The 26,669-nt window shown below is 49.3% G+C and overlaps 1 protein-coding gene across 3 annotated transcripts in view; it reads right to left on the reverse strand.

Moving 5' to 3' along the window:
* Positions 1–363: 363 nt before the first annotated feature.
* Positions 364–26,669, reverse strand: part of RTL9 (retrotransposon Gag like 9) — a 40,446-nt gene continuing 14,140 nt past the window's right edge. For 2 of the 3 annotated variants that reach the window (XM_067724353.1, XM_067724354.1), the window contains exons 2-5: positions 17,885–17,948; positions 11,399–11,552; positions 1,987–6,053; positions 364–1,470 (exon numbers count right to left, since the gene is read on the reverse strand). In XM_067724353.1, the coding sequence (XP_067580454.1) occupies positions 1,354–1,470; positions 1,987–5,976 (4,107 nt within the window). In that variant the 5' untranslated portion in view covers positions 5,977–6,053; positions 11,399–11,552; positions 17,885–17,948 and the 3' untranslated portion in view covers positions 364–1,353. Of the gene's footprint in view, positions 1,471–1,986; positions 6,054–7,759; positions 7,896–11,398; positions 11,553–17,884; positions 17,949–26,669 lie in introns of those variants that run through there. The other variant, XM_067724355.1, reaches the window with a different exon arrangement.

The following is a 26,669-nucleotide window of genomic DNA, read 5'->3' on the forward strand; positions in this document are numbered from 1 at the left end:
AATATGTTTCTAATCATGTCACTCCTACTGTTTTTAAAAGATCTTTGAGTAAACCAATTACATGGACTATTTTGAATAAATAAAATGGCTCTGTTAGTATCAAATTCCCCATTATTCTTATTTCTTGTCTTTATAGCCTTCACCAGGATTTCAACCCATCTTACATATGCGTTTTCTTGCTTATTGTCTGTCCCCCTCTTCCATTGGAATGAAGTTTTCATTTGATCAAGGTTATCATCCGTCTGTCCCCAAAACAGTGGCTGGCACACGTTAGATAATAAATATTGATTGAATGAAGGACTCAATAAATCAAATTCTGTTAGCCACAGTTAATTCTTTTTTTTTTTCATAAACGGACTTTATTTACTTTTACGATTACAAATGTAACACATGCTTACTGTAGAGAATCTGGAAAGTACAGAGAAGTAGAAAGAAGAAAATTAAAACACCCATAATCCCACCACCTGAAGGCAAACACTGCTCATATTACGCTCTAACTATCTATGCCTGTTTACAGACCAAGATCTTTATCAAGAGGGCTGGCCACAAAACACAATAGCCAAGGGGGAGTGAGGGCAATTAACAACTGAGGGGTCACCCAAAAGTCAGAGCTAGAGATTCAACACTGAGGGACAAGACAACAGTCACTGACAATAGCTCAAGACGTAAGAAGTTGACAACACAAGAACAAGTCGGGTTATGGTAAGAATGTAGTGAGATGATGCTTGTCGAGAGTTTCGCCCAGTAACTGTCACACAACACATAATCAATAAATGTTAGCCATTACTAAGATTACTACTATGGGTCAAAACGAATGGTTCAGGATGGAGACTATAAACAGGGCAAGGGCCCTGGAGACCCATTTTAGGTGCTATGAGTTGGGGCATACAGGGACAAGTGTACTGGATAAAAAGGATGGTATTGGAGTGGGCGTCACTCTCCTTATAGGCTCCCCTGCCAGGTGAAATGGGACCAGGGCTTCCTCAAGTTTGCCTGATGACACGTGGCAAGACATTCTAAGGTGTTTTTGAGGTAGGACACGGTTTCTCCTGCCTAGACATCTCCCTGGACCAGGAACTAGGACTGGCCTCGGCGGTAATGGGAGTTCAGAACCTCATACACCAAACGCTCTTGAAGTCCACGCTCTGATCGCTGGGGCAGGTCAAAGGCATGTGGGGGTGAAAGAGAAGGTCAAGTCAGCCAAGTGGGAGATAGGGTGGGATGCGCCTGGAGGGGGGTGCTGAAGGGGGAAGGCCACAAGGTTTAATGATGTAACTGAATGGAATGGGTCCAGGAACCAGTCCTCAAGTTAGCAGCCAAGCTGGATATCACAGGAGAAGTGTCCAGGTAGCATTACTTGTTAGTGGCGGCCTTCTGATGGCCTGTGCTCTGTCGAAGGTGGTCGTGCAGACCCTCTTGAGGGTCTCCATGCTCTTTCAGGTAGCAACAGCGTTTGGGGACATGCTGATGCTGGGAGTGAGAGAAAACAAAAACAGCAGAGGTGAGAGCCATGCTTACTATGCCAAGTGGGGCTCTGCCTGGATAACTTCAGTAACTCAGCAAGTCAAGCAACTCGGCTAACGTACCTTATTTGTATAAAGTGTGATCAAGGACTAGACTGGCCAAATTCCCTAGTGACCTGGGCCTATAACACCTGTGGCTGTAGGTGGGACCCAGTCCCCCAAACGTGACCCCTCTTTGAGAACTGGACCTGGAATAGGTGCAGAGTTGGGACTGAGCCCAGCCATTTCCCTCAGAATCACAAGACTTGGACCTTTAACCATCCCAGGCCCTCAATGTGGTTAATACACCCAAAATAAGTACATAGCCAGGCCCGCTGAGGAAACTCTAGGTGGGGGGTTAGGGTCTAGGAGCTCAATGCCTCTCCCAGCCTCTTCCTTAGGCTACTCAAAGGAGCAGGGTGACTTTGCCATCATTACCTCATTTTTCTATTCAGAAACCTTGAGTGTGTTTCCCCATCATTACCTCCTCGGTCTGCTGCTGAGAGTTCAGTTCATTCTCCATTGCGTCCTCGTTATTCCGCTTACAGGCTGACGGCAGAACCTGGCTTGAGCAGCCCGGGAAATCCTTCTCTCCAGCCAGCTGGCACTCGGTATACAGAGACCTGTCTATTAGCTCCTTTAGGCTGCCGGCCACCTTCAGGAAGATCCGGCCCATTTTAGTGGCAACAGCTTCCGAGAGTCCTTCCAGAAACCTGGTCCGCAGAATGGCATCAGACCAAGACAAGTGTCGGGCCAGCAGGAGGAAATCAGTGGCATACTGCCTGACTGACCTCTGGCCCTGCTTGGGATGGCAAAGGACGGCACTGAGGATGTCTATTTCAGATAGGGAGTCATATAAGCCCTGGGATCTGCTCAGGAAAGATTTATCTTCATTGGAGAGGGGGTTTCCTACCTCCATCTGCAAGATGGACCACCTCTCTGCTGCCCCCAGATGAAGAGACACCAGAAAGGCCATTTTCTCTGAATCGTTCAAAAATCCCTTCATTTGCTTCTCCTCATCAACCTCCATCTCCTCCTCCACAGAGCATGAACCCCGGGCTGCTTCCTGTTCTTCTAAGAGGTAACAGAGTGCTGGGGTCAGCATGCCAAAAGATGGGACTTCCTCTGGTGGTTGGTTCATTGTTTCAGGGGTCGTGGCAGACACGTGTGGTGTGAACTTTGATCCAGAGGCTGTGACGTTGATGTGAGAGGCAGATGTTTCCCCAGAGTCTTTGGCTTTGATTTCCAGAGTGGACATCATTCCAGAGGCTGTGGCCGCCATTTGTGGCATGGACATACCCCCAGAGGCTGTGGCTCTCAGAAGCGGCATGGACATCATTCCAGAAGCCGAGGCTCTCATGAGCGATGCGGACGTTGCTCCAGAAGCTGAGGCTCTCATAGGTGATGCAGGCATCCCTCCAGAGGTTGCATACGTCATCTGTGGCAAGGAAGTAGATCCAGAACCCACAACTCTTTTTTGCAGTGTGGACGTTGCCCCAGAGGCCATGTTTTTCATCAGCGGCATAGACATCTCTCCAGAAGCCATGGCTGACATCAATGGCATGGGCATTGTTCCAGAGGCCGTGGCTCTAATGAATGGCTTGGACATCCCTCCAGAGGCCACAGCTGTTGTTTGTGTGGTGGACATCTTTCCAGAGGCTGGAGCTCTCATTAACTCTGTGGACACAGCTTCAGAGGCTGAGGGTCTCCTTAGTGGTGTGGATATAATTCCAGACACTGGAGCCCTTAATAATGGCGGGGACATCACTCCCGAGGCAGGGGCTCGCATTGATAGCATGCACATCTCTCCAGAAGCTGTGGGCATCGTTTGCGTTGTGGATGTTGCCCTGGAGGCTGGGGCTCTCATCAGTGGCATGGACACCCCTCCAGAGGCCGCGGCTGTCATTTGAGGCACGGACATCACTCCAGAGGCTGTGGATCTCATTAGCGATGTAGATATCTCTCCAGAGACTGGAGCCCTCATCTGTGGCTTGGACATCATTCCAGAGGCTGTGGCTGTCTTTTGCGGAGTAGACATTGCTCCATAAGCTGGGGCTCTCAGAGGCGTGGCTATCTCTCCAGAAGCTGGGGGTCTCGTTAGTGCTGGCGACATCTCTCCAGAGGATGAAGCTCTTGTGAGCAGTGTGGACATCTCTCCAGGGTCTGAGGCTCTCATCAGTGGTGTGGACACCGCCCCAAAGGCCGGGGCTCTCATTTTTGGTGTGGACATCAGTTCAGAGGCTGGGGCTTGCGTCTGCAGTAGGGACATCCCTCCAGAGGTCATGGATCTCCTGAGCGACATGGACATCCCCCCAAAGTCTTGGGCGCTCATTGGCTGACTGGGCATCTTTCCAGAGGCTGTGGATCTCATTAGCGCCATGGGCATGGCTCCAGGGCCTGGGGCTCTCATTAGAGGCATGGACATAGTTCCAGAGGCTGCGGCTGTCATTTGTGGTGTGGACGTGTCGCCAGAGGCTGGGGCTCTCATTAGCGGTGTGGACAGCGCTGCAGAGGCAGTGTCTGTCATCTGTGGCATGGACACGGCTCCAGAAGCGGTGTCTCTCATTAGCATTGTGGAGATCTCTCCAGAAGCTGCAGTTGTCATTTGCTGCGTGAGCATTGCTTCTGCGGCTTTGGATGCTGTTAGTGGCTTGGACAATGCTCCCGAGGCCATAGCTCTCATCTGTGGCACGGACATCACTGCCGAGGCTGTGTCTCTCATTAACAGTGTGGACACGGATCCAGAGGCTTTGGCTGTCATCCGTGGGGTGGACAGGGCTCCAGAGGCTCTCATTTGTGGTACAGCTGTCACTCCCGAGGCTGTGGCTCTCCTCTGTGACACAGACATTGCTCCAGAGACGGGCGCCCTCATTTGCGGTGTGGACACTGACCCAGAGGCTGAGGCTGTCATCTGTAGCGTAGACATTGTTTCAGAGACTGGGGCTGTACTTGGCAGTGTGGACACTGTTCCAGAGGCTGGGGCTCTCGTTCGCAGTGTGGACATCGCCCCATTGGCTGGGACTTTCATAAAGCCCATGGATGTGGCTCCAGAAGTTCTAGCCGTTGCTAACTGTGTGGACATCGCTCTAGAGGCTGTGGTTGACATTTGCTCTGTGCACTTTGCTCCAGAGGTTGCCACCGTCATCAGTGGGGTGGACAGTGCTGCAGAGTCTGGGACCGTCTTTAGCAACGTGGACACATTTCCAGAGGCTGGGGCTCTCATTCTCGGTGTCGACCTTGCTCCAGGGTCTGAGGCTCTCACTGGCGATGTGGACATCCCCCCGGAGGCTGTTGCTCTCATTGGCGGACTAGACACAATTTGAGAGTCTAGATTTTGTGTTAACCGTGAGGACATGACTCCAGAGCCTTGGGCTGGCATCGGCTGGGTGGGCATCCCTCCAGAGGTTAGGGCCATCATGACCAGTGGGGACATCGCTTCAGCGTCTGGGGCTGGCTTTGGCAATGTGGGCATTTCTCCAGCATCAGGGACTGACGGGAACAGTGAGGACATTGCTCCGGAGCCTGGAGCTGTCATAAGTGGTGAAGACACTACCCCAGAGTCTGGGCCTGACATTAGCTGGGTGGACATTTCCCCAGAGTCTTGGGTGCTCGTTGGCTGGGTGGACGTTGCTCCAGAAGTTAGGGCTGACATTATCAGTGAGGAGATCGCTTCAGAGTCTGTGCCTGACATGAGCAGTGAAGAGATCTCTCCAGAGGCCAGGGCAGTCATTAGCACTTTAGACATGGCTTCAGTGTCTTCGTCTGTAATTTGCAATGGTGACATTCCTTCAGAGCCTGGAGCTGGCATTGGCTGTGGGGACATCACTCCGGGGTTCACGTCTGGCATTAGGAGTGGGGAGATCTCTCCAGGATTTGGGGCTAGCATCAATGGTGTGGACATCGCTTCAGAGGATGGAGCTGGCATTGCCAGTGGTGATATCTCTGCAGAATCTGGTGTTGCCATTAGTGCTGTGGACATTGTTCCAAAGTCAGGAATTGTCATCAGCCCTGGGGACATTAATCCATACTCTGAAGTGGACAGCAATGGGGACAGTGTCCCAGAATCTGAGGCTGGCATTAGCAATGGGGACAGCACCCCAGAGTCTGAGGTTGGTATCAACAATGGGGACAATGCCTCTGAATCTGAAGCTGGCATTAACAATGGGGACAGTGTCCCAGAGTCTGAGGCTGGCATTAGCGGTGGGGACAGTGCTCCAGAGTTTGCTGCTCCCATTAGAGGTACGGCCATGGTGTCAAAGGCTGGGGATGTCATCGGCTGTGTGGACATCCCTCCAGGGTCTGACGCTGAACTTGAGACCATAGGCTGGACACTAGAATGCAGAATTTGGACCTCTGCTCTGTTCTCTACCATTGGTCCAGAGCAGGTCGTCTCCCTGTTTTGGGGGTCGACACCTTCCTCCGTCAGCACATTGCTGAATCGCACTGAATGTAAGGGTATTGACATATCTGCCATGGCCAAAGGATAGTGTGGAGGGAACCTCTAAAGCAATTATATCAGGGGTCCTGCTGAAGCCCACGTGGCAAGAAAATCTGTAAACAGAAAACAAGTTTAGCAGTTGAAAGCAAATATCAAGAAGATTGGGAAATAGACAAATGATCCACGATGGAGACTTTTTTTATGTGTTGCCAGCTATGTGGCATCGGAGATGGGTCTATCAAGTTAAAGAAGCTGTGCGACATTAAACAAATTTGAAGCTGGAGCAAATATCCTCTCCACCCCTATCCTTTTCAAAGCAACCCACCCGTCACACAGCACACCCTCTCAGTTTATAAAAGCTATAAACGCTGCAACTTCAGCAGCCAGGAGCCCGTGAGGTCCTGGTTCAAATGAAACAGCAGCACCACCTGCTGGAAAACTGTGAAAAGTGCAGGTTCCAGAGCTCTGCTCTCTCCCACCACAGCACTAGCAAGCCAGCCAAGGAACTGGCAGGCCCGGATGAGAATGCCCTTTGCCCCAGGATAGTCGTTAGTTCCTTGGGCTCATTGAGTCCTGCCAGTGGTTTAGTCCCCATTTTACTACCCTGATGGCCCTGAATGCCTTTCTCAGGAAAAGGAAGGCATTTAACTGATCAATGGTTGAGAACATCATTCCATGAATTGACAATCCTGTTTATTATGATTTTTATTATTAATAACAAAAATCACCACTATTACTACCACTTACTGCCCACCTAGTGTGTTCCAGGCACTATACTTTAGGCAACTGTACACAACTTTAAACTGTCTATAGTGCACAGAGATGTGCAAGCATTACCCGTTTGAATCTTACAAGAGATAGTAGTATTATTCCCATTTTACCGGGTTTCTCAGATTAACTGGGGCTGGGGCTAGACTAAGAGCACTGTGACAGTAAAAACTGTCTTTGACTATCGCTTCCTCCTCGGGGTTGCCTAGCCTTTGACATCCCTAAGGCCGCATTCAATTATCTCTCTGATGTCCTAGATCATGGCTCACTGAAGTCCAGTCTCTAGCAAATACAGATTTCAAGTTTCTCTGACAACATGTGGGTGGGCAATCCCAAAGCCTCAGCCTTCCGGCACACTCCCACAAGCAGCCCCCAAAGGGGCTTCTTGGCACAGAGCTTGGAAACCAACACGCACGCTACACGGTGTTGATACATCCCCACAGCCTGCCCATACGCCCAGTGGAACACTTGCTCATTTGGGACAATGTCACAGAAGTCATCAATCTTGTGCAGTATGCCTCCATAATAATATTGAGAATACTAGCAACAGAAGTGACAACAGCCAACACTTCTTGAGCGCGCGCTGACCGGCAAGCACTCTGCTGGGCACTTTACGTGCATCGTTTGGTCCTCACAGCAACACTAAGAGATTTTGGTAGTACCCTATCCTCATCTTACAAAGGAGAAAACTCAGGCCCAGAGAGGCTTAATAATTTGCCTGCAGTCACTTGGATTCACGGGTCCACCCAACTCCAGAGCCCCCTACTCTTCTCCACTGTGCTATAGTGATCCACCCTGTGTTCCCTCTCTCCCTCTTAGTCACATTACCAAGACAGCACCCCGCCCCATCTCCAGCCTGGACAACCTCGAGATGGGGTTTAGTAAAAGAAATACTGGCCTTCCTGCTGGCCCCTTGGTTACTCTAATAAGTGGTGCAATGGGAAAGATGAGTCAAAAGGGCGGTGATAGATGACCACCCCCGCCCCCATCTTTAGAAAAATCCCTGAACACGCCACAGTTTCCCACTAGGCAAAAGCCAGAAAGATCTTACCTTGCCAGTTAGGGAGAAGAGAGGGAGTGTGTCCTTTGTGCCCCTAGCTCTTTTGGTCTGGCCAACTTACTTATGCCCCATGCCCAGACAGTTCATTAAAGTAAGACCCAATACCAGCAGCTGTTCTCTGCAATCTCCCTTAGCTATCCCCTGCCACGCCCCCCTCCTGCCCGCCAGCCAGCCAGCCTGCCCGCCCACCCGCCCCACTGCTCCTGACTTGCTAGTGCTTGCTCTGTCTCTCTGGTCCCAGATTCCTGCCTCTATATAGGCTCTGACATTTGCCTCTGGCCGCCTTTCACTTGACAGCCCTCCAGAAGCTCCAGAAGTGCATAGCACTTGGCCTATGCAACTCCACCCTGCTTCCCCTCGCCCCCAATTGCTGCACCAGCTCGCTCTGCCCGCCTCTGGCCGTCCCAAAGAAAAGAGGAGAGTCACACAAAGAAAGAGATGAGACCGAAAGTGTTCTAGCTCAGGAAGTGAGATGTTCCCGCTGCGGCTGCGCAGACACTGGCGTCCTGGAAGCCAGGCACTGCCACCGGTGGGCCGTGGAAGAGCGGGCAGGGCTTAGAGGGAAGGGAACCGGGGCTGGAGGCTGAGTGGAGCAGTGGCAGAAGAGCTCAAAGACGTTTGGGTGCAGGGAAACCACCGTTGGGAAGGATGGGCCGTGGGGCTTCAGAGCCCAGCAATGGCGACAATTAAAAAGCCAACTGGCTCCGGTGTCAGAGACTCGGAGGGAAATCTGGCAACCAGTGACTCTACCACAGGGCTAGAATTCAACAGCGAGGCTCCAGGGTGTCCAGACAGCTGGCAAGAAAAGCACGCCAATCTTAAGCATACCAGGTGAGGGCTTGCTCATAGAAGCAGGGCTTCAGCCTGCTTTCTAGAACTGGGGCACAAGGTCAGAGTAGAACTAACAGGAAGGTTTGCCAGAGCTCTCTAACCTTCTGAATCAGGAGCCCTCAAACCCCTATACTAAGGGCAGAAGTGGTCCCTGAGCCGTGGATAGGGCAAAGCCTTTAGGTGAAGTTCAAGTACCCCAGGGACTCAGAGTCTAGGGCCTGGCGGGGAGGCATTCAGGTCATTATAAACCTCCCCATGCTCCAACAGCCAACAATAATTAGCAACCAACAATACCTGGGCACTCGGGCTAAGCACGACACTTGCTTCATATCCTTTGTGCCTCGTGGCAACACCTGCAAGGTAGGCGCTGGCCATTCCCTTTTATTTTTTGCTTTAGAAATTTTTTTCCTTCATTTTCTTTTTTCCAATTTTCTTCTTTTATTGAAGTATAATTGATTTACAATGTTGTGTTAGTTTCAGGTGCACAGCAAAGTGAATCAGTTTTTTATATATATATATTCTTTTACAAATGGAGAGAGGGGCTTGGAGAATTTGTGACCAAGGTCACAGAACTAGTACATGGCAAAGTCCAGATCTGAACCCGGGTCAGTCTGATTCAAGAATCATTTCCTCTCTTTGTAAACAGACAAGTGGTTAGAAACATTCCAATTGCCACCTTCCTCTTCCCACCCCAACTAATGGCTCAATCATCGTAGTGATAATAATAATAGTAATAATAATAATAATAATACCAACTGACTTGGAACTCTTCCCATACGCCAGGAACTACACTGAGGGTTTTACAAGCATTCTCTCATTTGATCCTAACAGCTGTTTTTAACTCTCAGTTTACCGATAAGAAAACTGAGTCTCGGTGAAGTGAATTGACATGACCGAAAGCATACAGCTCTGTTTGACTCCAGAACTCACTATAGTATACTACTCAAAAAGAAAAATTCCAGTCACTCTCCCCCTCCCCTAAAGCAAAAACTACTCACGGGGAACCCAACAACAACAATGACAATTATTATTATTATACTTAATAATAAAAGCTAACATTTACTGTGCCAGGCACTGTGCTAAGCACTTTATGCACAAGATCTCATTTGTTACTCACAACAACCCTATGAGGTAGGTACTATCATCACCCTCATTCCCAGAGGAGGCACCAGAGGCACAGAGAGGTTAGCTAGCTTTCCCAAGGTCACACAGCTAGGAAGCACTGCTGTTTATGATCATAAAAACTTGGAACTTACCTAAATGCCAATGTTAGAACCCAATCCACTTAATGATTAAACAAATCATGGTGCATCTGCAGTGGCCAGTGAAAACGATTATCTGATTTTTATGAAATAAATATGTATATTTTTGCATAGAAAAAAAATACGGTTTGGAAAGATATATACCAAAATGTTAACAGTGACCATACCGGAGTGATGGGATTAAAGGGGATTTTTACTTTTGTTTTTCTTAGCTGCATTTTCTCATTTGTCCATAATGGACCCATATTGCTTGTGTTAGAAGAAAAAATATATTTTTCTTTCTTTTAAAAGGTGTGTTCCTCTAGGGTTCTATCTCTAGCCCTCTCCCCTCCTCTCTCTGAGTGTCCCCAACATCTCCCCGCCCAAGCAATCTTTCTCCCCCAATAGGCTTAATTCTTGCACCACTCAGGTCCTTGGTCAGTAGTGACCTCAGAAAAGTGTCTCTAATGGCTTGCTTTTACTTTTTCTTATTATCAAAAAAACAATTTCTTGTTTTCCTACTTTTATTTATGCCTAACAATTACACAAGTAATCTAGGAATATATACTCAGGATAAAAACTTGAAATCCTACCTACAGATAAAGCTAGTCCTGCACCTTCCCCACCCCCCATCCCCTCAAGTCTGTTCACAGTTGGGTGTGTCTCCTTCCAAACTTTTTCTAGCTGCAATGGCATTTGGAGTTCATATCATGCAATTGCTTGCAAAACCCAGGGTACGCAAAGAGCTACAGTTAGAAAACCATTCTGACACTGGGCTCTCCAGGAGTTCAGGTTCTGGTCCACTGTGACCATTTGTCATCAGCCGGCTTCTAAGGCAGCTACTGAGAGAGGGTTCTTGCAGGCTCAGCCCATTTGGGTCACAGACTTCCGTTGTATTCGTGCCAGTGTCTTTACAGCCACAGAGAGGGGAGGCCTACTAAGGAAGGAAAAGCCCAGAAACTGCTGCTTGGCATCTCAGATCCCTCACGTCTGGCCCAGTCTGCAGTGATCAATACGGCTATGAGGTGTCATGCTCCCGCCGCCTCACAAAAGGTAATTGAGTTTGGGGGATTGCATGGCTAGCTGCTCGGGGGAAATAAGAATAAACAAGAGACGGTTCAATATGTCAACAAATAGCTTCCCAGTTCTTGAAAATAAACCTTTCCTGAGATTCTGCACGATATCCTCTCCCCCAGCCCTAGCAAACAGGCACCCAGATAACAGAAAAGAGACAACCTCAGGCTAAAGAAATACCTGATCTGCTTGAGGATCCTCTGCCTCCCCTGATCAATCAGGGAGGGAGAGACCCTCCTCACCCCCCTGCTCGCCCCCTCCCCCAACAGCCCTGATGCTTAAAATGCCCACCCGGCTCTTTATAAATCGAGGGGGCAAATGGCTAGTATTTCCTGAGTCCTTACCCTGCCAGGCACTGTGGTAAGCTCTCTACATACATCACATCATTTATTGCACAATAAACCAATGAAGTGCATTTTTTACCCTCATTTTATAAATCAGCTGAAGAACCAAAGTAGAGAGAAAATAAAATCAAGTAACTTACCTTGGCTCCCACAGTTGAAAGGGAGTGAAGCTGGGCTTGTCACTAGGGTCTGTCTGACTCAGCTGATGCTCTTAACTCACAGGAGAGTCACACACTGTCTTCGAGTCTCTGAAGGGCTGTCATATGGAAGAGAGGGTAGGTGTGTTCTGGGTAGCTCCAAAGAGAAGGATTTGACTGTTAGTTGGGAATTACACTTTCATTGGATGTGCTGCAAATTCCCCAAACAACATGTATATGCATGTCCAACTCTATAGGGAAAAGAACATTATAAGAAGAGCAAATGGAACTGCCTTGCATTAGGTGCTGTCCTGAAGGATCTTTGGAATTGGAGACAACAGGAGGGATATCGAAGGACTGCAAATGGGCAGCGTCCCAATTTTCTTAAATAAGGAAACTACAGACCAGTATACTGTTAACTCCAGAGCTGTAAGCTTGATGTCAATCCTCGGAGAGATTCTGCCACCGATCATGAAGCAGGTAATTTATAAGCACTTAGGACGTAAGTGGTGGTAGGAGGTACCCAGAGGTTCTAGCAGAACTGAACAAATTAAACCAGGTTCCCAAGACTGGCAGCTATCGCAAACCAAAAAACTGGGGGACTGACAGTGGGTTGCCAGATTTTTATTTTTCCAGGTAAAGGAACAAACAAGGCAAAACAAACCCAAATTATCATTTCCTAAAAAGGGTTTTCTTTAAACCCCCAAAGAGAAGGAAACAATCTCAGAATAAAGGACAGTCCTCTAAATGAAATAGTTTTCGCTGTACAAAACACTGGCTACGTAGTCCTCTGATTTTCTCACTGCACCCGTGGACTGCTGTGATTTTCACTCAGAGTGAAAATATCAACACAGATAAGATACCTGTAAGACAGGAAGTCTTTCTGGTCAGAAGAGGGAAGAACAGAGTCTGACCTTAGCCTAAGTGGGGACATTAACATAGATAAAGGAAGTGTCCACAGGAAGGAGCGTGAGAGAAATAAAACTTGCCAGGTGCAAATGCAAGCCCTGCTGGGGCAGGACTTTGCCGGCGCATTTGACCTCTGCCATCCCTTGGACCACACGACTGTCTTGCAGGAATATGCGCCTGATGCCGTTAAGCATTTGGCTCACAAACCAGTTTCTGACTTGAGACGCTCCAAGCAACCTTCAGACTATTACTCGTCTCTCCAGGGAGAGTTCCTAAAGGCAGATGAATTCACAACTGGCTCAATACCATGGCTAGACTGGGGTTCCACAACAATCTAGAAGGCGGCTGCTAGCCTTGATCCCGTCCTGTTTGACCCTTTTATCGATGGTGTAAATAAGAGCACAGATGGAATTTTTACACAGTTATTCTGGGGCTGAGAAGAACCTGTACGCTCAGCCTGGGAAGTAGGCGTACATTTTTAAATCCCATTGTTTACAATGTATGTCTCTGCATTTTGTCACTTTCTCTCCTGTTCTTTGTTGCCAATGCAGTAAGCTCCTACAGTGTGTGCTTGTCATGGAAAATGCTTAGTGAACATATGGCAGCTGTGGGCTCTGCCCGCTGAAGAGCAGGTAGGTTCTTCTCTACAAAGTGCTGAACATTCATCTCAGGCCTGTCATCTTCCCCCAGGTAACTGGTGTCATTGGATACTTTCCCGGATCAGAAAAGAGGACAAACTGATGTCCTCTTATTTGTAGAATTGACCCCATTTCCAAAAGAGTTTCAACGGGACTTTGACCGCGTCTGTTGACCTTGACCTTGTTTCTCAAGGTGAAGGTAAAGCAGCTTACAGTACCTGCCATACTCGATCCAACTGCACTTCTCGAAGTGTGGCTGGGAAGCCCTCTGTGTGAGTCGCCCCCTGGGAGGACTGTTAAAATGCAGGCCGACCTGGGGAGGTGGGCTCCACGTTTAAAGAGTCAGACTCAGTAGGTCTGGGGTGAGGCCGAGGAATCCGCCTTTTGACCCTCTAGAGTTTAAGAACTGCTGGCTTAGGGGTTTGTACACCCTGATTTTAACATCAAACAAACCTGGGTTCCAGCTCCCAGCACTTCGAGTTACCTCGCCTCAGTTATCTCGTCTTTAAAACAGGGATAATAACAGTACCTACCTCCCAGGGTATTTGAATGTTTTAAACAAAAAACATGTGTAAAGTGTCTGGCACCTAGCGGAAGCTGTCATCTCTCCTGGACCTGCTTATTCATGGGCCCTGCTGCCTGCCCTCTGCCCCTGTTGCCAACTGCTCACTCTTTCTAGATCTGGTATTCAAACTGCCCAAGCAAGAGACTCTCATTGGTCCAAATTTAGTCACCACTGTGCTTGTTGGGCAAAGTTCTCATCCCAGGTTCCCTCCTAGGCAACTTGCCAGCCTATAGAGTGACTGCTTTTGAATCAGATGCCCTCTCCTGGCTCCATCGGCTATTGCCAGGGGGATGCAGGGTCCCGTGGGCACCAAACATAGCCACCTATTCATAAGAAACTGCTCCTTCCCTCTGCTAGGGTCTGCGGATGGAAACTCCTTAGAAGGGGCCCGTGGGTGTGGCAGGAATTCTGAGGCTTAGCCCGTCCAGTACACCTAGGCTTCTCATTTATCCAGCCTGCCAAAGGAATGAAGTGTTCAAGTTCACTGAAGTCTCTATTTAATTCCAACTTTTCATCTCCATCGGTCTAGGAACACCAGTTTTCAAAAAACTAGACACAGTGAAGGGAAAAAAACCCCAAAAAACCTTAACCCTAAAAATGAGACCGTCTGTGTCTAGAACACGTTTTTAAGTTTTCAAAGCACTTTCGCATCTATTTCCTCATTGCAGAGCTTGCAAACCGGCGGCCACAGGCTGGATTCCGACTGCAGATGGATTTTATTTGACCCCTGCAATGTTTTTACCATTTTTTAAAGTAGTTGCCAACATTTGAAAGTCAGGAGATTTCACCTATAAAGCTGGATTTCCGGCTTCTCTGGGAAAAACAGAAAGGCTTGGATCCTGGTTCTGAGATAGCAAGAATCAGGTGGAGCTGAGTAAGCTGCTCCCTGTAGATGGGGCACTGGCTCACCATGTGGGCTCAGTACCTAGAAGCCACTTTTACTTTTGCAAGTAAAAAGTAACTTGCTTGGCCTCTGTGGGCCTTTGAGGCCTCATTTTAACCCCACGGAGTAGGTAGAGAAGGTGGTTAGGTTAAGAGCACAGATTCTGAGGCCCAACTGTCTAGGTTAGAATCCCAGCTCTGCCCCTCACTGGCTTTGGGAGTCTGCACGAGTGAAATAACCTCTCTGAGCCTCAGTTTCTTCATCTGTAAAATGGAGATGATGATGATAATAATAATGCCTACCTCATAGGATTATTGGCCCAACTAAATCAGTTAATGCATATAAACTACTTAGAACCACACCCGGTGCACGGCACGCACTAAAGAGACTTTAGCTGTTTTCATTGTCCACAATTCCCTACCTGGCTTTTTGACATGCGAAAGATTCTGAAAACTGAAATTTTGTGGCAAGCTCATTTGGTGGCCAAAGTGGGCCTGAACTGGCACGAGGCTATTCATTTATCCAACTTAGAAATATTAGTGTATTCGATCACAGGATACTTGCCCCAGATCCCACAAGGGGCGTTATATATGTTATATGTACAATATCGCTTTTCTAAAATCGAAAACTTCTGAAATCCAAAACACATCTAGCCCCAGTGGTTTCAGATAAAGGATTGTGGCCCTGTATTACTAATTTGTATACCCACTTGACAGATGGGGAAACTGAACTCCTGGGCACTAAGCAACTGGCCCAAAGTCCTACGGCTTGGAATTGGAAATAATATTGACCATTAGGCGTGAAGCCCCTAGCACCTAGTGCTGTGGTATATGTCAGGCTCCCTGTAAACATGTTGATACAGGACTCGAGTGGCTACCGGTCAGGGTCCCTTGAAGAACTGAAGACTGCCACCATTTACTAAGAGTGACAAGCCCTTCCCCTAGTAGCATTCTTGTGACCCTTGGCGTTCATCTCCACTATTCATACCATTGGATTAGGATTAGGGTGGGGATGGTTGTCTTCATTTTACAGAGGAGGAAGCTGAGGTCCAGCGCAGAAAACTGACTTGCCCCAAATCACACGGCAAAAGACAGGCAGAGCCGGAACTAGAAACCAAATGCTGTGCTTTTTCGTCTTAAACCCCAAGGCTGATCCAAGGAAGACATATGCTGAACTTTCTACATAGTGACCCACACTCTCTGCAGACAATCCTAAAATTTTCAACATACCTGATTAAAGGAGAATGTCCCAAGATCTCAGCAAATACAAAAATGAGACAGCGTGCCTGGGTGGACCTCATCCTTCCCAGTGCCATAGGCAGCAATGTACAGACACCATCCAGTCAGAAGCCAGGGAAATCACAGAGACCCTACTGTTTGCTCTTCCCTGTTGATGTTTTAGGAGCTGACATTTACTTATGCCAAAGGCCAAAAGAAATGAAAAATCTACTGGAAAGGGAATTTCATCAGTTATGGAGCGATATCTTAAAGAAACCTTCACACGGTATCAGTTCCCTTGTTTGAAATGCAGAAAATAGAGCACTGCTACTTCACATTGGTAGCGCATCAGAGACCTGGGAACGAAAACAGCATCCCTAGGACCTCTTGCCAGCCCCCTGTCTCAGCACAGCGGAGCTTTCTGACACCACTGCCAACTTAACCAAGTTGGAAAAGAGAAGGCAGACCGTGCCCCGGGTGACCTCGTGTCTCTCCTAAGCTCATGGCTTGAGTTCCTCCTACCAACAAATCCGCACTTTGATCACACACCCACGGCGACCCAGATCTTTGAATTCAGCAATTCTTTCTCAGGTTTCAGCGAGGCATTGGCAGCCTGAGCTATTTTGGGACACTTTCTCTGCTGTGGATGCCACTTTCGGAATACGCCAGAGACATGCTCGGCACCAGGAGTTCTCCGTCCTGGACCTGTTTTCGGGTTTGCTCGCGCTCGCTCTCTCTCTCTCTCTTTCTCTGGGCTGATCGTTTGGAGGACAGTCGCGCTTGCCAACCTAATCCCAGGAGCTTGACTACCTTGCCGGGCTAGAGGCTCCAAGAGGCAGTGTGGCTGCCAGCACCCTCACGGTAAGGGGCATGGAGGCAGCCAGGAAGGACACATGTCCTGGGGAGGGGCGTGGTGGTCTGGGTTTGGATGTGGACTGAAACAACCAGGGGAGGGGCGACAAGATTTTCCAAAGATCTTATTCTTACAATCATCACTTCCTAATCTGATGCAACCACTCAGCAGGCATTCAGGAGCCTGCGGTCTCCATTTTCCTGTCCGAAAATCCTCTGCACCTGTAAGTACCGGGCTTCGTTGTCACTCGTACTGTCTCGGGGAGGGGGAGAGGAGGGCATGGCCTGGGGAAGGTCATCAATATCTGACCCAGGTGTGGGCAGGCCCATGACGTTGGAAGAATTCCTGACACTCTCCCCCCACCCCCCGAAGTGCTTCTTAGTTCAGAAAATGAAAGTGCCTCTTTGTTCTTTCCCAAGCCCCCAGCATACCAGAAACTCTACCCGGGCCTTCAGGGTCTTCCGTTCGGCGGTGCTGTGCACACCTGATGTCTCATGTTGGACTTAATGGGAGAAGTGCACCCTCGGCATTTGAATTTCTTAAATGCAAACACAGCTACTATTGAGGGCACAGCCACTACTGGCTTCTCCATTTTTTATGCAGCAATTTGCTGAAATGGGGAAAGAGGTACTAAGCAGGAGGGTTGGTCGAAATGAGAATTTAGACACTCCTCCGTGGTGAAAATAGCAGTGTGGCTCGGGCAGATTCTCAGCCCAGTTAGAAACACTGCCACAATGCTCCACGCTCCGAGGGGAGAGGGCCCCTTCCAGTGCCTTCCTATTTTGATGGAAAGAGAGGCCAGAATAGCTACAGGCTCTCCAGGAAAGGAGCATTTCTGATGCTCTTATCTACCACTTTCCTGAGAGACTGGACGCCGTCTCTGGCCAGTTTGTCAGTCCCTGAAGCAGTTCAAATGACTGCTCCAAAGGGGACATTCGGCCCTTTCTTTGGGAGACTAGCGAAGTTCCCTCAAAAGAGCCCCCGATGGGGACTTCCCTGACAGTCCAGTGGTTAGGACTCCGCGCTTCCACAGCAGGGGACTCGGGTTCATTCCCCGGGGTCGGGGGACTAAGATCCCGCATGCGACACAGCACAGCCAAAAAAATTTTTTTTAATTCAAAAAAAAGAGTCCCAGATGACAGAGCCAGGCCCTGTTACCTACCCTTCTCCCCCGACACCAAGACCAAATCATTCTTAGGGGACAGGATATGTTTGGAGGCGAGGGTGAGGAATGCCTTTACAGAAAGTCATCTGGATAAACCTGCCAGGGTCCATACTAAAAACAGTGTCCCTTTGGGCTTTCATAATGACTTCCTGGGCCGTGAATAAGAACAGAACGAGGTTGGAAGGTCTTGCCCTTTTTATCCCACACAGCACCATAGACGGAACATTGTCTTTAGCAGAGAAAAAGAAAGGCTGGCTACCTTCAACTTTTCCGGCTGGCAAAACAAGCAGCTCCTTATTTGTATTCTGCTGAGAGTGCGGGGTCTGAGGAGGATATGAAGAGAAGAGTGTTAATATCAGTACTGGAGAAATGAAAAGAGGAAATTCACCTTGTCTCTGTGGGAGACGGGATTGGTTCTCAGACTATAGAAAGTAACTAGTCTCCGGAGGAATTCGGTTTTGCTTTGACTCCTGCCTGTTTGTGTGGTCTTTGGTAACTCACGAAACTTCTCAGCCCTCCTCCTTACAAAAAACTCTGAGAAAATAAACGATGCTTGCGTCATAGAACTTCAGTATCTGGAAGACTTTTTAGTCAAAGCCTTGAGTGGTGGGTGAGAGGAGGGAGATCGTCCTATGTGATGGATTCTGATTATAACAAAATAACCCAGGTTCTGGCTTGGTGGTAGCCTGAATTGGATGTCTACCTTATGGCATTCCGGGATTATTAAGAACATTCCCTTGCCCTTCCAAATCTCTCCCTATCCGCTCCCAAGGGCTTGAAAATTCTTAAGTACGTAATTCCTTTGACTCGGGGCTTTGGCATCAGTTAAAATGCCAACCTCTTGGGAGGGTCAGTCTGTTAAGCCTCACCTCGATGCGTCCCATCCTGGCAGCAAATTCTGATAGAGGGGTGAAGAGAAGGAAGGAACATGAGATCATTGTAGGTACAAAGATAAGCCTCAGAGCAAGAGTCTGGAAGCGGGACCCGGGTCAATGCCAAAATTACCAAGAACGTCCATTGACAGAAAGGGAAAGTTCTTGCTAAAATGAAGTACAAGACAACTTACTAAGGCAGAGACTCAGGATTTGGGTAATAGGACAAAGACCCACTTAAGGAAAGGGGGGACATGGAGGAGAAAGAATCCCATCTACTAGCGTGGGACAGGAGATAGGAGAGTTCCCTGCAAGGGCAGCCTCGGGCTCGGTTTCCTGAGCCGCTGAACTAGGGACTCTCCAAAATGTTGAGGTCTCAGTACAAAGAACCAAACAGATCAAATACTCTGTGACTCCTCAACCCTGGCATTTCTCCAGCCCAGGAGGGCAGTTCAAAGGAGGGGATCACACAGGGACCTAGACGTGGAGACTCCGCCCCACCTTTTCCTTCATCTGGGACCAGAGTTGAACTCATACACAAGGGGATTCATGATAGATACAGTCAGTCACCTGGTTCACCAATAGCTGTAAGATGCAAAGAGGGGCTGCCCATGCAGAACCACAGGCCAAGGGGGAGGCATCCCCACATCCCTACGTCCTTCCAAGGGCCTAGTAAACAGGGTTTCGGAGTAAGACTACCTGGGTTGACATCCTGGCTCTGCCACTCACTAGCTGTGTGGCCTTGGGCAAGTCATATAACCTATCTCAGCCTCATCTGTAAAATGGGCACGGTATTAGTAGGATCCCTCAGAGAGTGTTGTGAAATGAGATGGTGCATGTAAAGCCCAGCATAGTGCCTGGTACAAAGTAGGTACTTAACAAAAATCAGCCACAGTTAAGATTCCCAGCTCTCTGCTATATGAATCATCATCTAAGAGTGGGTGCAGATCTAACACCACCAGCGTTTTGGGGGGCTCACCACTTCCTTAAAGTAGCCCTCTTCTCCTTCGCCTCCCAGCCTCACTAGATGAGAGTATTCCCAAGCCTTTCCTCTCACTACTTTTCCATCCACTCCATCCCCAGCTAACTAAATAGACAGATTCACCGCTAGCTAAGGATTCATGAAATCTTTTTCTCGGCTTTCCCCAACCGCTGACTGAGCTTTGCTACCCGTTCCCTAGTGGTGAGATGGAGTCATTTCTGGGCGGGCAGAAATTTTAGAGTCTCTGGTTCCTGTAAAGCTCACTGCCGCTGTAGCATCAATACCTAGCCACGGCCACTCCTGCTGTGGCTCCCTGATCCTGTGGCTGCTGCCCCACGAATGCACTGCACCCCACCCCTCCCCCACCCTCCCTCCCTCCCTCAGGACACTCCTTTGTCTGGGCCTCAGGGTGCTGCAGCCTCAAGAGGCTTTCCCCTCCACTTCCTCACTTCCCCATCCCCACCCTCTCCTGAGGATACAGAATTCACTCTCCTTCAAGGGGTGCGGTGGCAGAAAAGAGTTCTGCTTTCTGTGCAGGCAGGCCCTCAGCGTGCTCTCTGCATTCTAGCCCTCCCTGACTCTCTGCTGGGCAAAGGAGAGGGGGAGGAAGGCCCCCTGGGCATGCTTTGGGTACCTCCAGAATCAGAAGACAGGCCCCCATCCTCTCAAAGACTTAAGTGAGAGCGGTTCTGGAACGATTTCAGCCCGAGAGTTTGCTCCAGTGCACGTTCCAGCTACAAGCTCCATAGAGATACACGTGTTGTTCACGTGGAATTAGGAGTTATTTTGTCTAATGTGTTTAGAACCATGCCTGGCCTACATTAAGTTCTCCGGAAACACGACCTGTTATGATTGTTACTATTAATATTATATATATATATAAACGGGATCTATAATATTCATGAGGAATAAATGAGTTCATGTGTGTAAAGTGTTCAGAACCATTACTGGTGTGGTCCAGGGATTTAACACAGGAATCAGTAGCCGTCCTCGGGGTTTCAGAGGAGATCCAGGCCATCCTGGATAATAGTTCTACGGGAGGAGTTGGTTGGAGGCTCAGAAGGAAGATGGTAGTTTGGGGTCTCTTACATCCAGAGTGTAACTGAAACCCTCGTGGCTAACTTGCTGCTACAGATTTATGGGATTATGGGATCTGGTTATGAGACCCACTAGGTCTAATGAAAGTGTTAGGGCTCCTAGGAGACCCACGCTGGTTCGCACAGACGGATCTTTAAAAATGCCCTCGTGAATGTGCTTCTGGCTCCGCAGCACTGAAGGCTCAGCTGTTTGCACTGAACGCTCCAGCCGTCACTGTGTAGCCCTTGTATGTGTCCTTTCTGTCCCAAATCCCCGGTGGCTGATTTATTGGATTTCATTACAAGACACTCCCCCACTGAAGAACTCAAAGCTGAAGTGACTGTCCTTTCCGTGGCTCGCGGCCCCTGTGGGACATGAGTTCTGCGCACAGAGCACCTCCCTTCGCTGGCGGGAGCGCAGCCCTGGAAAGGGGATACTGGTCCCGAGGGGAAGGGACGAGGTTTCCGGGAGGGGCTGGGAGAAAGGTGTCTTCCCACCCTGGGCCGGTGTCCTCCCCACATCACGCCCCTTTCATGCTGGGGCTCACCTGGCTCTGTCCCCAGCCCTTGCCCTGCAGGAGTAAACGGGAAAAGAGACACTCCATCTGGTCCCACAGGGTCAGCTAATGCCACTTGAACCCCAGTGGTCTCTCAGCCCCATCTCCCACCCCGCTTCCTGCTGGACATGTGCACTCGCAAGTCTCACCGCCACCCCAAACCCAACGGGTCCCAGCTGAACTTGTCACCTGTCCCCACTCATGCCCCTGTCAGCTAATAGTCTTGTGCTCCCCATCTCATCTCAGTTAACAGCATCACCACGGACCCGAGCTGGAAGCTCAGGGTCACTGTCACCTTTTCTCTCTCCTGGACCCTCCATGACACCCAGCCCTGCGGTTTCTACACGTCCCTGGACTGCTCCCCTGCTCTCTGCTCTCACTGCCACAGTCCTGGGCCAGAACACTTGCCACTTCTTGTCGGGACCCTTGAGAGGGCCGCCCAATCAGTCTACCCGCTTCGAGCCTGTCCAAGAATTGTCTTCCTGGCCCGTCCCTCCTCCGCCTTCACAGAAACCTTTGGCGGCTTCCTATCGCTCACAGAACAAGGTGCAAAACTCTCAGCCTGGCCAACAAAGCCTTGAATAGCTGCTCCCGAGCACCTTTTCTGCCCCCTCTGCTGCTGCCGATCCCGCACCCCACCAACCATCGTCCCGCCCTCCAGAAGGCGCTTTCGCGCAAATCCTGCTCCCTCTGCCCGGAATGTCCTTCCCGTCCCTCCACTGCCCCTCCTGGCAAAAGCCTCCAGCCCTCAAAACCCAGCTCAAAGGTCCTTCATCTGAGAAGCCTGCCTAACTTCTCGGTACCAGGTCACTTACCATCAGTGGCCCCGTGACGCTGCTACGTTCCTTGACCACAGCACCGCTGGACCATGAGTGTTTATGTGCGCCCCAGCCCCTCCTGCTAGATGGGGAAGTCCCCAAAGACTACTTGGGACCATATTGGGTTCTCCTTTGCATTCTCAGTACCCCCCAGACTTGGATATAATAAACGATTGGTTTCCGCATTTGTAAGTTGGGGATGAAAAGAATAGCTGCTACCTCCCAGAGTTAGAAGGATTAAATGAGATAATGCATATAATATGCATGCAGAGAATGATAAAGAAGACGGCGATGATAAGAAGGAAGAATAGTTAGCATCTACTCGGTGCTTTCAAAGTGCCGGACACTGTCCTAAACCCATTATATGGATGAGAGTCAGGTAAATCGATGAGTTAATCCATGGACACTGATTATGTATGCATGTGTTTGTGTGTGTGTATAAAGATATATTATAGACATCATTTAAATGCCATATATATAACATATGTACTCCGCACTGTGCCTGACACCCAGCGGAAACTCTAGTTTTTCGTTTCTTCCCACATATTCCCCATCCTTCACCCTTTGTCCTTGCTACCCATCATTCCACAGGGCTGGGGCAGGAGAAAGGTGAACGCAGAAGGTGTCTCTGCGTCATGGTCCCTGGTAACAGACTGGTTAGCGGAAAAGAGTGAAGCCCTTGAATTGCCTTTGGACTTGGTGTCTCAGCTTAGTCTCTCCATTCAGGTTGTCATGTTTTTGAGGGCAGGGGCTATGCTGGACCCCTGTTCAAGGCCCCCATAAGCACCGGCTCAGCGGTAGGCACACGGCTTAGTCTGGGCTCAGCTCCAGAGGTCCTAGTTTTCAGCAATTGCCGAAGCAGGTCTTGGAGTCAGGGCTCCCGGCTTCTCCGGAGCACAGAGAGCAGCAGCCCAAGCCACCCGGTAGCAGCCCTCTCGGCAGCGCCCTGCTGGGGACGGGGCACCTGCACCCCGGACTCAGCTCTGCCACCAACCGGCCAGATGACCCTGTGCCAGCCTCCCTGATTGCCTGGGCCTCAGGGTTCTCACCTGGGAAATGCTGGCCCTTGGAGCTGTCTGAGGAGGCACGGCCTGACAGCTGTGAAAGCTCTTTGCCAGAAGGCTGTGCAGAAGCGAGGTGTTGTCAATTTCAAGTGCTGGGCTTCACTCAGTAGGAAACATTCAGGAAGCGGGGGTGGAGGGAGAGAGCACGGGCTCTTGTATCCAGGACATATGGGGGCCTATATTTGTTGTCCTTTGCTTAGCAGCATTAGTGATTCAAGCTGGTGCTGCCTGCGTGGAACACTCTGTCCTTCGGGATCCTCAGGGACAGGAGAGATTGCAGAGCGGCAAGGCCGAAGCCAGCGCGCAAGACGGTGAAAAATAGAGCCATAGCAATGAGGAACCACGCAGACAGGTTCATCCGCACGCATCCACGCTCCCCACGCCCCCAGCGCTGCCGCACCACAGCAGCTGGAGCTAATTACAGACACACAGACAGCGCCTTCTCCGTCCCACTCTTTTTCTCAAAAGTGTCAACCCTACCCACACACCCAACCACCAACCCGCCCCTGGGGATGGCCTGAGCTCTCAGTAGGGGTGTAGCTGGCGCCACGGTTAAGTGCCTAGAAAGAATATGGAGGGGTACAGGGTGTAGGAAGCTGCCATGTGGCTCCCCGTCTTGCAGGGGTGAGGGGAGCAGGCTGGGATACAGATGCAGCTTTGTGTTAACAGATGTGCTCTCCTGGTAGGAGAGAGCCCAGGCACTCAGCGCCTCCCTTCTCCTTCATCTGAATCCACCCAGGGATCCCCTCTTAACCCTTCTCCCTCTTAAATCCCCAACTTCCTCTTCAAAGTCTGTATGTGGCACAAAGCTCAATAAATGTTGAATGAATGGATGGATGGATGAATATACGAACGCTCCTCAAACCCATGTGACTCCCAAGCCCTGTTCCCGCCTCACAGACCATGATAACTCTGCAAGCCCCTTCCTCTGCTTTGCTTTCTATATACTCCCTTCGGGCAGTTTCAACTCTCACCTACACGCTTCTAACTCCTATATCTCTTTCCAGCCCAGACCTCACCAGCTACCTGAATATTTCTCATGGCCCTCAAATCCAACAGGCCCCATATTACATTCTTCAGCAAACCGGCCCCAGGGCTTTTCTAGCAGTGAGTCCTGGTCTGTCCAGGGAGTGGGGGAGGGAAGGACTTGCTGTATGCCCCCTGGCAGGATAGAGGCAATGAATATATCAGCACAGTCACGGGGCAAACTCCTGTTCCCAGGGCCTCTCTTCATTCCTCTCAAGGATCACACCTGCCGCACACCCATAAGGAAAGCCAACTTGGGAACCTGGGTGGCTAACTGCCCAATCTGGACTTCTAAGATTGGGACCAGGCAAGTCGTTTCAGCAAAGGGGAGTCCTTGGAAAGGAACCAGTGTGTACTGAGGAGTTATTTCTTCTCCAATGCTCTCCATCCAGACCTCACTCTCATTGCCTGGCAATCCCGGTACCGCCCAATCCCACCCCTGCCATTCCTCACCCAGTACACACACACACACACACACACACACACACACACACACACACACACACACACACACACACACACACACACACACACACACACACACAGCCCTCCCCTCACTCCTCAGCTCCATTCCTCTTCATTCTGGAGCCCTGTCCCCAGGCTCACTGCAAACCCCCAGGTAAATATTGAACCAAGATTGGTGGAGACTGGGGATTTCATTCCATCAAACCAGTGCTGGAGGGAAGACTCAATGTTTACTGAGAGTCCACACTCAAATTCTTTCCTGGCCTTGGCAAGGATAAGAGCAAATAAAGCCCCCCTTTCCTTCAGGCCCTCCTAGATTTGGACAGCAGCCAAAGGGACGGGTTACAAACACAGTGGCCTTTGGTTCCTGACAGCCTCAGGGCCTATGAAGGCAGAATCCAAGTTTCTTCCTTCTTTCCCAGGGGGTCCTGAGTACCCTACACTGAGACAAACGCAAGGTGTGGCTATACCCAACTGTGTTATGGTCACATCTAGGCATTTTCAGGTGTTAAAGCAAAGTGAAACCTTTATCACCAATTTCAGTCAGACATGCAACACGTGAAATACTTTATTTAAAGCATTCACGTGTTTAATCTCGAATGAATTTTAAATTCATTCGTTCATTCGGCAAATATATATTAAACATTTCAAAGAGCTGTAAACCATGGTTCCTGCCTTCATACTGCTCCTATTCTAGTTGGGGTTGGGAGCTACATACAAGGTTAACTGACAATACAAGACCATGCCATGTCCCCTCCCATACCTGGTGTGGCCTGTGTGACTCTTGTAGTCCCTCTGGCAGTACTGAAATTTTCTACTCTATTGCTACTCTCACGACTATTGCTCTCTCCTCCAATATAAGACAGTGGTTAAATGTATCTCCAGGGTGGGGTGTATCTCTGGGTTCATATCTGAGTTCTGCCATTCACTATCTGTGTGACTTCAGCCTGTCTGAGCCTGGTGCCTCCTCTGTAAAATGAGGACATTAATAGTACCTACCTCACAGAGTTACAGTGAGAATCAAATGAATTAATACACACAGTGCAGTAAGAATGATACCTAGCACATAATAAGTGCTCAATAAATGTTAGTAATTATTTTCCTGAGGCACGTACTGTCCTTTGTTACCACCAGAGGTTACAATTCTTATTGGGCTTCCAAAAGAACCTCATAGAGGCCTTATTCATTCATCCATTCAATCAATAAATCCATGTTGGGCATCTACAAGCTAAGCCTGGGTCATATAGACAAATAAGGCACAGCTCCTGCCTTTGGGAATAAACAATTCACTCAGAGTAATGCTGGCTTACCAGTGCCCTGAAGCACCTGGAAGAAGCAAACACAAATTCTTCCTGGAGGAATACACCCTCCATCTGGTTCCAGATTCCCATGGATAGAGTCTGGCCAAACATGAACTCGTAACCCAAAATTACAAAGCACACCATGAAGCCAGAAACAACAGGAACAGAATCAGATGCTCCAAGATTGAGATATTGCAATTATGTGATAGAAAATATGTATTTTTTTTTACATTTTAGGTGCATTAAAAAACAAAAGAGGATTTTGAAAACGTTAGCAAAGAATAAGATATTAGCAGAAAATAGAGGAAGTATCATCTTTTTATAGATGGCAAAGCTAGAGTTCCGAGAAGGAAGTGACTCCTTCAGTGTTACACAGCTAATAACAAGGGACGCACGTCAGCCTCTCAGTGTCTAGTGCTTTATTGTCAGACTTGGTTTCTGTGGCTGGGGCATATTTTCCCCGAGTCAGTCAATGAGTGAGATGAGTGCAAAGCGCTGTGTTCGATCTGTAGAAATGACAAAGATGAACAAAAGAGTGTCTCTGCCCTCAAGTAGCTTAAAATTCAGTACAGAGACATGACTACACACAGCCGTAACCATGGCTCTCAGGCTGTGTGGTAGAAGCCACTGTGGTCTGCAATGGTAGGAGGTCCCTGCAGGACAGGGAAGGGGTGGATCTGTGGGCAAGAGGAGCTTTGGAGTGGTGACAGGGGTAGAGGAGACTGGGAACAGCCTGACCAACGTCATGGAGAAAATGAGGCCACACAGCAGTTCAGGGAATGGTGAGTTCATTTGGCTAGCACGCTGGCTACATGCAGGGGCAGGCCTGTGCCCAAGCACAGGACGCTGCACTCACGAGGGCCCCCTGCTTCGTTGAATGTGC

Source organism: Pseudorca crassidens, chromosome X (assembly GCF_039906515.1).
Source record: "Pseudorca crassidens isolate mPseCra1 chromosome X, mPseCra1.hap1, whole genome shotgun sequence".
Classification (NCBI taxonomy): domain Eukaryota; kingdom Metazoa; phylum Chordata; class Mammalia; order Artiodactyla; family Delphinidae; genus Pseudorca; species Pseudorca crassidens.